The sequence below is a fragment of the Mauremys reevesii genome, linkage group 3 (assembly GCF_016161935.1).
Source record: "Mauremys reevesii isolate NIE-2019 linkage group 3, ASM1616193v1, whole genome shotgun sequence".
Lineage (NCBI taxonomy): Eukaryota > Metazoa > Chordata > Testudines > Geoemydidae > Mauremys > Mauremys reevesii.
The window spans coordinates 55,939,428-55,952,090 of NC_052625.1; the positions used below are offsets into that span (position 1 = coordinate 55,939,428).

Genomic DNA, 12,663 nt, shown 5'->3' on the forward strand with positions numbered 1-12,663 from the left:
CCCCATTTGCTCATCAAAATAAGAAATGTAAATTAAAGACAGACAGAAGACCAATAACTTGCTGTGTAACTTTTTCAAAATCACTTAATCATTCTGTGCTTAGTTTTCCCATATGCAGAATGGGAGTAACACTTACTCAACTTTGTAAATCACTTTCAAATCTTCAGATAAAAAGTACAAAAAGACAAATATTCCCTACCCTGTAAATTTTGTTTTTGAAATCTTCTGTACCAGACCAAATGCTTGGATTAGTGGCCTTAATACAGATTTTTAAGGTGATCTTCTGGACATCAGCCTGCATCTTTGCCAAACATTCTGAAATAGATGTGCATGCTTTCACAGATATGGACTTTGGCAAACAGTTGCTGAAGGCAGGCACTAATACCTCCTGTACCCAAATATATGAACTGCCTTGGTAGGTCACAAGTGGAGCTGATCAGTAATTGTTTTAACAAATGTGGAATTATAGAACTTGAAATGTTTTGTGAAAATACTTCAAGTTCAATTAATTTTTGTCCCTGCCTGCATCCCTACCAACTCACTTAGTAGTATTTTTAGATTACCTATATTTCAATATCTTGGTACCAATAAACTTTCTGACTGCAGAAGATTTTCTGTTCCAGAAAACCGTTCCAGAAAACCTTACCTCCCCAAAGGCTCCTCGACCAATCACCTTCAAGATTTCAAAATCTTCTTTATGTAGTCGCATTTGTTTCACCTTAGATGTAAAAGGTTTGGCTGAAACAAAGGAAAATATCAATCATTAAAAAAATAGGTAACAGTAATAATATAAAATATTAAGTTATAAGAGCCCTGAAAATAACAGAACATTTTGCTTATATACATCTATTCCCTAAAGTAATATTACAAACTTTAAAGCTGAAACTAATGACCAACAAGAGCTAAGCCAAACTTTCTGTCTGCTCTGAAAGGAAATTTATGGAGTACATATTTTTTACAAAAAGAATCAAGCTGCCTATATCCTTCTATATTTTTTATAAATCCACACAGTGATTTTCAATATAGTAGGTGTCCAAGTGTTATAGACTGGTATGTCTGGTTGTGAAAGTATACTATGGTAAAATTATTACTTCACTCTGGACAGAAATATGCTAACTTCTACACTAGTTCAATATTAATGATCAATATTTTACTCTAAGAAAAACTAAAGTGCTGATGAAAAGGTGCTAGACTGCTAGCACTGTCCCATGAAGGTATATCAATACGTACTTGCTGAGAGATCACTACTTTATGTGCAAGGGTTACTAAATTAACCTTTAACTCTTGGTTCAGTAGGTTTGCTTGGGGTTTTTTGCTTTGACCTCCATTTCCATCCAAATTCTTTTTCTAAGCCATATATTTTCACTGTATTATATTTTATTTTAATTTGGTGACCAAACTTTAACAAAACATTTGACACACAGGTAAATCTAGTGTTTTTATATATATAATATTTTTTGTATTTTTTCCAGAGTCAAGTTTATAAACATAAGACTTTTTCCAAAAGAAAATTTGAAACCAGGCTGATAATACATACACTAAGTTTGAGACAGATACAAATTAGGTGAACTGAAATGTTTAGAAATAAATATTTTAAAACCTCTTAGATCCCAAATGATTAAGAGCATATGTGCAGACATAAACATTACAAATATATTTTAAAAACATTATCTAGTACGTCTCAAGCATTATGTAGATTTCATTTATAATTTTGCAAGTTTTAATTATGTAACAGCACCTACAGCTATGGAAAGGCAGGGTAAACATGGCCATGAGAATTAAGTAAGTAAAAATGACTATTTTAAATCAAGTCTACCTTAAGTTATGTGCCAAGACTCATGTTTAGAATTCTGCATTGCCCCTCTTAAGTTGAGCTCAGCATTAACACAAAGAGAATGCCAGGAAACATTTTGGTCTGCATTCTTGTTTGGAATTAACTCTTCCAAGAGAAACACAGAAGTCTAGCTTCACGTCTCGACAAGTAATAACAGACTGTTTATCCCCTACATCAGAGGTTCTCAAACTGGGGGTCGGGAACCCTCAGGGGGTTGCGAGGTTATTATTTGGGGGGTGCGAGCAGTCAACCTCCACCCCAATTCCCGCTTTGCCCCCAGCATTTATAATGATGTTAAATATATAAAAAAGTGTTTTTAATTTATAGGGGGGGGTCGCATTCAGAGGCTTGCTATGTGAAAGGGGTCACCAATAAAAAAGTTTGAGAGCCACTGCCCTACATCCATGTGCAGAGGGGATCCTCTGCATGTGGAACACCTTCTTTCTAACTTAGTGTGCTAACCTCTCTCCCAAAAATCCCATGGGCAATAAAATAAAAAGGTAAATTTTCAAGATGCATTGCTTAGAGCCATGGAACCCTCCCACTGAAGGGCAATGCCCTACCAAATAAAAGTTCTGGAGAAAATTCCAGGAGGGGAACTTCATTGACCCACCAACATTTAAACACTCAGGATCTTCAAAGGACTTTACAAATACTGGTGTCGTGATTCCTCCAGTCTTTAAAAACTGAACTCCAATTCAGGGTTATGAAATCAGAAGAATTTTAGGAAAACTGATACTGTCTCTCTTCCAGTCCCACACCATGTGTTGTCAATGGCCTACCCATCTAATTTTTACATCTTCTGCACCCCATCCTGGCTAGCCATCTGCATGTCCTCCGGGAGACATGAGCCATGTCTCTTTGAGAAACATTATGTAAATGAATAGACTTATTAAGGTAAAAAAACCCACTTGTTTTGAAATATTTTGTTTTATAAAGCAATTATTTGAATTCTTATCAATTAATACAATGTAAATTACATTACTAATGCAGGATCTATTATTTAAGAGTAAGGGTGATCTAGAATATAGGGAACTGGAATGGGATTTAGGAGAAGTAGGTTCAATTCCCAGCTCCACCACAGACTTCTTCTGTGCTCTTGGATTAGACACTTAAGATACTTTGATCTAGATTCACAAAAAGACTTAGACACTGGGTCCCACTATGATTCACAAATCCCCCACCACCACCACCACTGCCCCAAGCTGCCACCAAACCCTGTAGGGAACTAAACTCACTCAACTCAGAACTCACCTACCAGACTGGACACCATATACAAACTCGCACAAATCTGCCAGAGGACCTTCCTCATAACTTGGGATCTGGGAGATCCTTGGTGCAAGTCCCCACTCTGCCTGATGGAAAGAAGGTGTCTGAACAGGGATCTGCCACCTCTCAGGAGAGTGCTCTAACCACTGGGCTGCAGGATATTCTGATGTGGGAGCTTCCTCAATCTGTCCTATTTAGGCTATTCCACTGTGGATAACTAACGAAAGAGTCACTTGGCTTGAGAGAGACTGAGTAAGCACGAGAACGACTCTGTAGCTTGATGATTAAAGCGGTCCCCTGGGAAGTAAGATACCCAGAATTCAGTTCCCCTGCTCCAATGACTATTTGAATTATTCATCCATAGTGGAACTGTTTCAACAGGAGAGACTAGTGGACCCCCCACATCAGAATATCTCATAGCTCAGTGATTAGAGACTCAGCTGAGAAGTGGCAGATCCCTGTTCAAATCCTGCTCAGGTGGAAGGAGACTTTAACTGAGGGTCTCCCTAACCAGTAAGCCAGGTTTTTGTGAATCCCATTCTTAGGCACCTATTTCTCCCTCATTCAATGTATAAGGAGCTTAGGCACCTAACTCAGGCTTCATGAATCCCAGTGATTTTCTAGGTGCCTAAATGTCAGGCATGGTGACACTCACCATCACCACCAAAGTAGTCCCCTACCTTACGAGTGTGTTAAGAGGATAATGAGATGCCTACATACTAAAGTGACGAGGACCACACAAGTACCTGGACAGATAGAGGGGGAAATGGCACGTTCCTCTAAATCAGATAAGCTATCTTAGCTGTACGCATATAGCGTTTGAAGATGCAGATAGGTGGGCATGTCAAAATGATGGTTAAGATTTAAAAGGGACATTTGAAAATATGGCTATAAAAATCTTTTCAGATTGATTTAATGGGATACTGTGTGCATTAAAGGGTGTGTGTGGGCAGATTCATTTGCAGGATCAGGGACTAGAACTGTGAAAGGAGTTTCTAAGTGGAAACAGTAATTGCTTCTTCTGTACAAGAGCAACAACAAGGTGCCATTGCACAGCTGTCATAAGCTGACCACACAAATGCTAAATAAAATAAAATCCAATTTGGATTCTCCTAGCATTAAAAGTTATGGCTTTCTGAAAGAGATTTTTTTAATAAAACACTAGTATGAATCAATCTAGATGGAAAACAAATATTTAAGTGTCCGGCTAATCATTTCATTTTATTTAAAATTAAGACAGAGATTATACAGATATAAAAACTTGCTCCAGGGCTTTACAAAATCCCTCTCCAAAAATGAAGTAGCACAAAATGATAAGTTAAGAAATTTGGTTTTAGATACTTTCCCTTCTTGAGAAAAACAGACACAAACTTCAACAAAATGAAAAGTCACAATTCTGAGATTTGATAAATAAGTAAGACAATCAAATTCTTAAGTGCTCCAAATGTCATCTGATAAACAAGACAGACTTGTTAATAAAATTAGCTTGTTCAAAGAAGAGAGGCACCCACTGTATTCATCAATTAAACTGATGTCCATGCATAATATAAGTGAAAGCAGACTGCAATGAGTGTCTTGTTACAGAACATAATAGATATTATAGGGATCCATGAACCCACAGCAGAACAGACTTTAAAATGTGACTCTACTCTATTACAATGACATCAGCAGCAACTTCTAACTAAAATTCAAACCAGTCCACTTCAAATGCAGTTTTAAAGTTTCAATCCGAGAAAGAGTTCGCCACAAAGCTCTTAGTTAGGCTCTGATATTAAGGGTTTGGCATTAGATATCAGTAATTTCATAGCCTCATCAAATTTATTCTCAAACTGTAGCGATTTTCACAATTAAAAAACGCACCCAGTGAAGACAGCACAAAAAGTTATGGTTAATTATATTTTACCCTGTGAATGCCATTCCTTTTCAAGGCAAAATTACTTTGCTCATTAAAGTTAGTTGCTTTTTTTATTCCAGAAGGATATCAACTGGATATCAGAATTCCGTTTCTCGTATACTTCAGTCCTACTGAAGTAAAGAAGAATATTTTAAGACAATGGGATTTGGTCCTACAGCAGCAGTCCCCAAACTTTTCAGGGTTGTGCCCTCCCTTACCCCTGTGCCCCACCAAAATTTCTTATATATATATACATACACACTCTCTCTCTCTCTCTCTCTCTCTAGGACTAGTAGTAAGTTCTAAAGCCCCAAACTTGCAAAGACTTACACATGGGATTAATTTTAATGATGTGATTAGTCCCCCTGAGTTCAGCATGTACTTGCCTTTGCAGGTTCAGAGCCTAAAAGGGAAATTTAAAGCTAAGTATTACACTGAAACTCATATTTCCTCAGACATAGCCACTTTCTGACCGTAATCGCCCTTCATTCTGCATTCTTGCAAGTGCACAGGGGGCTTGTGACTAACTACCACATAGCACAACAACTTCTAAATGCTTAATATTACTTGCATCCATGTAAGACTTCCAGTTACATGAACTGCAGAGCAACAACTCTGCACACTTTGCTGTATGCTGCACAACTAAGTCCTCAAACCAAAAAAATGACTGAATTTTCTGTTTGAAGACAGAAAAAAAATGCAACAGTTGTATGTTGGACTACCAAGACAACAACCTCCACGGTTAGCTAGGTAAATACTGACAGTGCATGACTTTTTTATTATGAAACAATTTTACCTCAAGAGGGCTACAATACCTTCCCCTATTACAAAGCATTACATTAAGGAATCATAATAAATATTATTTTTAAAATGTTGTCACATCAACTTTACTTTCTCTTTCTGTTGAGCTCATTGCATGCCACAATGCAGGGTCAGGCCTCTGGGAGCCTTCCCTGTTTCCGGGTTGCAGAGTCTGAACTTGTTGCCAGGTTTTCTAAAGCCAAGGGTTCCATAGACAATATACGTCTTTCACCCACTCTGTTTTTAAACCTTTTTATATCTTAAACCATTTTTTGAATAGTTGAGCTGAAACCAAAACATGATTTCTTATTGGCCAAGCATACATTGTATTATACTATGTCATTTGAAATATTTTAACCAATGTAAAGATGTCAATATCATTGTTCAAATATTTTTCAATAAATAAAAAGCACCCCATTAAAAGGTTGGTTTTTTTATGTTGAAGAGAGACTAAGAACGAAGGAGCAGTTTGTGATATCAGTGGTTTTTGACCATTACAGGCCTGGCTGGAGTACAAGGTAAAATATCTTGTTAACGAGATCCAACATAGCTGTTTAAACCACCAAACAATTGTTCACTTTTCACCGTAAGGAAAGGCCTGTCATTCTTTAAATTATTATATTTTGGAATTTTCCATGGTTCCCATAGGGACACTGGAAAAATAAACATCACTAAGTCTACTCATGTAAAAACACAACAGACAAAAATAGGTTTAGGCTGTGTATAGTGATTCGTGGTGTCATGGTAGTGGAAGGTTTGTAAACATTTTTGGTTATTTTATTATCTCAAGAACAGATACGGTAATGTATGGCCCAAGGGCTCCATAAAGAAAGATACTTACTAGTCCAAGAAAAATCAATTCCCTAGGCAATTTATTTTAGGATGGTTTGTACCATAGAAAGGTCAATTTGCTTTGTCATCAAAATTGTTTGTTATGCATACATCTGCAGTTCTTGTGGCAACATAATAATTTAAAGTACAGAAAATGGGTCCTGGTCAAATGTATTGGAAGGTATATCTTCTGACAGCAGTCTTACACACATTGCTCTCCTGGCTATGAAGTTGGGGGTAGATTTGATGCCACTTGTTTGACAAGGTCATATGAGTTATTACAAAGGAAGCAAACTGCAAGGTCAAGGGAAGGGTTTAAGAAAATCTCTCTAACTGCGTCCCTTGAGGGGCTGTCTATGCTAAATAGATTGGTAATAAGATAGGTTTAGTGGTAATAAATCATGCACCCCTCCTCAGAGCTGAAAGGTCTGGAATACGTTTTCCTTGACAAGTAATACTTTGGGTGATACATTGTCATTCAGCAAGATGAAAGATTTGTGGGAGCAAAGGATTGTGCATGTGACTTTCCTTCAGTACCTCAACTCGGTGATAGCAATAGCTAAGGTAGTTGATTTTTCCACTTCCCCTTTTTTAAAGAGCATCATTTTTTTTGCCCTTAGTGCTGTGAACCAAATGTGATATAGATAGGCTGTATAATTTGATTTTTGATTTTTGTTTATAATTTCAATGGAGAATATCAGTTTTTATTTGTAAGCTTTCCCCTCCCCCCCAATTTGTATACATTTAAATGTTCACAGTTGTGCAAAATTATGGTTTTTAAGCAATTTTTTTCAAATTTTATTAGTTTTCAAGGTTGTGGCAAATTATGGATGGGCTAGACAATAATTGTTTAAATAGAGTAGACACCGATTCAAAAAGTTAATGCTTTATAGCCAACACAAACTGTCAAGATCACACATCAAAATATACAAATGTAAATATACAAAAATATATATCGTTAAATCAAACTCTAATAAGCTCTCAAGAAGATTTTTCTTACTTTGCTTCTCGGTAAATATCTATTGTCATCAATGAAAATATTTTTTCATCAGTTTGTACAATGAAATCAACGTTTACGGACACGGACCAATAAAAATCTAATCCTTCCAAGCCTAGACGTTGAGTATTTAGAGTAAGTTCGTTTGGGAAAATGTTCCATTCTGCTCTACCTACCATTCTGGCTGAGACAGACTAGTTAGGCCTTCATCTGCAGCAATGAATTGTGAAACCAGCTTCTTTCAAAACAAAAACACAAACAAACCCAGCTACAAGTATGTGATACTCAGAACCCAACCAGAACAATTCTTTTCAGACCTGCCCCTACCTAGACCAGTCGATCACAAATAACAAGGAAAACCAATCTAACAGTTCATCCTTAGGAGAAGAAACCTATCTATTAACTGCTTAAAATACCTTAAATTGCTGAACAATGTATCCCTAGCAAATCTGTTTCTTCTAGACATCCTCTAATTAAATGCTTCTTTTCCTGCCTTTTATTTTCTGTCATTTCAGTTATGCCTCTAATGGATCAGAGTGATCAAATAAGTAAAAAGGGGGAGCAATACAAATCTGTATGAAATGTCTACTTAAAGCACTGGAACTGAAGCTCCAGCTGCAGCAACTATATGCTTAGTAGCATGGATGCAAAGAGAAATCAAAGTAGTAGTAATCAAATCGTCATCTGCCAAGCCTGCCTGACCACCATGCAGGATGATGACAGTCTCCACCCCAAATAGAGAGAGAACTATAAAAACTTTCCAGAAGAAGAAAGGCAAAACAGGAGACACTGAAATATTACATTAGACTGCAAGATTCCACTACTCTGCCTGATGTATTCACAGAGAAGTGCATTAGCTTATTACTATTATTTATAGTTTATTTAGCACCAGAGAAGTGCAGGGTGCTTTTCAAACAGATTGAGATTCTGTCTTGTCTTGAGGGACCCTAGGGAGAAAGCCCTGCCTTGGAGGGAGATGGGGGGTTGAGTTAGGAAATATAGAAACTATACCCTGATCAGGAGCACATAGAAGTTCACATTCTCCTTTCTCCTCTATGCATTCCATCTTTTCTGGTGGGCACACAGAGTTAGACTCTAGAACGACTATGGAGGCAATAAAGACCTTGTTGATCCAAGAGACTGCTTTGAAGTACAGAAGATCTGACCTAATTGGCCTTGAAAAATGGTCTCGTTCGGGTGATGCATTTCCTGGTTTCCTTTTGACTCTACTGCTAAGGAAGGAGTGATGAATACTTATTAAGGGCACTGACAGAGCTCAGAACCCCACAGGATTACTTCCTAAAAACTCGAAGAGCCTGGTACAGGCAGAGCAGCCCATATACAGTACAGGTGGTATAGCATCAGCTTGATGTGGAGGTCTGCAAAGTGCTGCTACTGTGTACTTTTGGTGGTTTTTTGTTTTTCTTGCCTTCCATAATTCTTTCTTCTTGATCTGATGATGTGCAGATGAAAAGAAAACAAAACCATTGTAAAAAAATAAACATCTCCAGTAAGCACCACTTCAAAAAACAAAAAGGGGAGGGGGAATGACTGAGCAAGAGGGAGCTGTCTAAAACATGACCAATTTACTTGAAACAAGAAAACAAGTGGGGAAAAATAAAGGAAGCCCTGCCCCCAGGATAGCCCAAAGGCACAAAAAAAGCTTTGTTGGAACTGGCTGCCAACTCTCTGTTTAGCACATGAGATGCAAAACCCTGCAGTCAGCAGTGATAGAAGCTGGATTATAGAATGTTATTTAGACCAAGGTAAAATATAAGCCACAAAATTCTTCTCAGTTTTAAACAGCTAAGACTCTGTTTTCACTCTTTTGGAATTCTTCTTAAAATATTTTTCCTGATGAACAGTAAGTGCCAACATCCGTAGCGCAGTTTAAGAGAAGCTGGCAGTTCCTGCGAATATGAAATACACCCGCAAGTTCCTGTACTGTAATGGTATAGTTAGACACACAATATCCTGGCTCCTATTCACATTGAAAAAAAGTAATGTGTTCCCAGCTAGGTCAATTGGAGATCATCCAGCCATCTTTGGCTACAACTTATCCCCAAAAATTCTTAACCAGGGAATTTCAGATCAGGGTAAGAAATGAGATTTCACTTTCATATAAAAACAATCACATACAAAACAACTCCAATGTTAACAAAATATCCACTGCAAAGATGGATAAATGCATCTCCGTCCCACAAAAATAAACCATGTTAAAAGAACATTATTAAGTATGCAAAGTCAAGCCCTCAAGCTTTTGGGTTTGTATTATGATACAGTCTTTAATCACATAATCATGTGCCATTTTTTCCACAGGACCCCTGCCTCATTCAGTGTATAGGATGGACCTGCTCTGGGGATGAATCATGATTGCATAGTAAAAGAGGCTGTTGTCTGTAGGATCCCTGCCTTATTTTTGCAGGAGAAGGTGGTGTACAGTGAGCAAGGCAGTAGACTGCAGGAAGAGAAAGGATGGCCGAATGTTAAGGCAGTTGAATATTGACTTAGAAAACTGGATTATATCTGCCACAAAGTTCTTGTGTGATGCTGGACAAGTCACTTTTCACAGATGATAACTAATTGTGTGTTCTTCATTTTTTGGATGCCTGACATGAGACCCTGGGGTCAGATTTACAGAAATGCTCAGCACTCACAGCTCCAACTGAAGTCAACAGTAACTGTGCTTTGAAAATACAAAGTGCTATTTAAGGTTAGTTGCTCTGAAAAATCAGGTCCTAGGTGTCTCACATTTGGCACCCAGAATTAGTGGATACTTTTAACCTTAATCTCTCTCTCTGCCTCAGTTCCCCATCTGTAAAATGAGGATACTACTACTGCCTCACCTTACCTGCATATTGTGAAACACATCCATTAATGTTTGTGAAACATTATAATCATGAGCCCCATAGATAAGCCCATGAGGAAATTCATAATTCTGTCTTCAGTGCAGAGTTTGAATAGTGGGCAGTAAATAAAGCACAGGGTCAGTCCCTGGACAATAAGGGAAAAAACAAAATATTGAAGAGATGCTTATTAAGTGAGCACAATCCAGTCTGTGCACTGACTGAGGCAGGAGTCCTGTGGAAAAATAGCATGTGGTCATGTAATTAAAGACTATAGACCGTATCATAATGCATACACAAAAAGGGGCAAAGGTTTCCTTGTTTGATTGCTTCACTTTGCAAACGTAATCATGTTCTTTTAACACAGTGTTTTGTGTATAACTTAAAAAGAAAACTGAAAAACAGAAATTCCATCATGTGGTGTCATACTGACACACACATAGTTCATCAACAAGGCTGCAACCTTTAGACCCACACCACAGCCCTCTGATGCTTGAGCTAATGGAGTAACAGATAGCAACAGTCAATTGTCATCCCCTATATGGGCCAGCAATAGTGGGGGATAAAATACACAGTTTATTAGTAGGTTTTCACAGTTATTTGCTCACAGTAGAGAAATGTTGAGACTTGGGGATCTTGGGCTCCATTTCAGGCTCTAGAGGGAAGTGGGCTCTAGTGGTCACAGACTTTCCTGCCCATTCCATCCCCCCTCAAGTTTAACTCCTTCTGCCTATCTCCACCAACCTGTCCCAGTCCTGTTTCTTGGCCCTCACCCATGCCAGCTACTCATCCCAGCCCCATTCCCCTCACCTAGTCAACTGTAGTCTCTCCCTCCAAACTCTCCATCCGAGTTTCCTTGCCCAGCCAGTCCTAGCTGTCCCCACTATACCTTGTCTCTCCCCCTAATAGCTTCCCCGTCTGCTCCCTACCTTCTTCAATCTGCTCTGCTGATTTCTAGTCCCAGTCCCTCGCCCAGCAAGTTCCAGCTGCCCTGATCAGCTTCTCATCCAATCTGTCTCCCCCTACCCCTCTCTAGCCCATAGGCTCCCAGTCCTCCCCATTTCCCTCTCTAGCTCCCAGTCTCCTTGCCCAACCAGTTTCAGTCTCCCCTCACACTAATTCCAGTCTCCTTGCCCAACCAGTTCCAGTCTCCCCTCACATTGATTCCAGTCTTCTTGTCCAACAGTCCCCGCTTCCTCTGCTCCACTGGCTACCAGTCTCATTGGCCAGCCAACCTCAGTTTCCCTCTCCCTCACTGCCAGCCTCCAGTCTCCGTCTCCCCAGCCCCCTCTTGTCTCAATCTACTCCTCCCATTCCCACCTCTGGGTCCCACTCTTCTCCCCTTCAGCATTTGAATTAAGCAGCTTCCTCCTTTTCACGGCCTAGGCCTAATGTGAGGAAGGGCATTGAAAGCACAGGAGAGAGAGAGGCTTTCTGTTCCTAGTTCTGGCACCTGAACCAGGCACAGCCCACAACAGCTGGGAGCAGCAATTGCATGGAAAGCCTTGGGCAGGAGCATGCTTAATGAAGACAGAATCTTCTGAGAATTTAGCTGCAAAGCTCCAGCAATTCTCTCCTAAATGTATGCAAACTGCAGTTTCTCAAAGGTTTATAACTTGGCCAGATTTGGGCAGGTTTTCAAGGGGATGGCAAAAGGCACATCCTTGACACAAAACTCCATCCTCCCTTTGCCAAATTTCACACACCTGCTCCAAACATGGGAATCTTAGGGTTTCTCAATAAAAGATCTCCAGAATTATTTTTAAATGGTCAAAACAATGTATTTTGAACCAGCTTCATCCTCAGAAATGGCTGAATCATTTTGGATGACATTTCCCAAAAGTATGCAGCCTAAGGCAGAAACCCAGCCTGGAAAATTTCCGAACTGTTAAAATATTGTGGTTTGATTCGTTGCAAGAACAATCTAAAATATCAAATAAAGCAAAGAGAGGGCTTTGAACAATATTAAACTGCATAGCTCCTTACATTGCATTGACAGAAAACCTAAAACTAAACAAAAGTATGTACATTTAAAAGAGAAAAAAAATCAACTACACAACCTTGGTCAGGTCTCCTTTTACTTGCATCATTTTTAGAGAAGAAGAAGAAGTTACATATCTTCAAGCAATTGCTTATAGTAAATGTATTAAGTTTGACAGTTTGATTCTTACATCAGGTGTTGGAAATTTCA

The 12,663-nt window shown here is 38.8% G+C and overlaps 1 protein-coding gene across 8 annotated transcripts in view; it reads right to left on the reverse strand.

Moving 5' to 3' along the window:
- CDC42BPA (CDC42 binding protein kinase alpha) overlaps positions 1–12,663 on the reverse strand; it is a 334,994-nt gene that overhangs the window by 231,659 nt on the left and 90,672 nt on the right. For 7 of the 8 annotated variants that reach the window (XM_039528858.1, XM_039528856.1, XM_039528855.1 and 4 more), the window contains exon 2: positions 647–738. In XM_039528858.1, coding sequence (XP_039384792.1) covers positions 647–709 — 63 coding nt within the window. In that variant the 5' untranslated portion in view covers positions 710–738. Of the gene's footprint in view, positions 1–646; positions 739–7,629; positions 7,649–12,663 lie in introns of those variants that run through there. The other variant, XM_039528857.1, reaches the window with a different exon arrangement.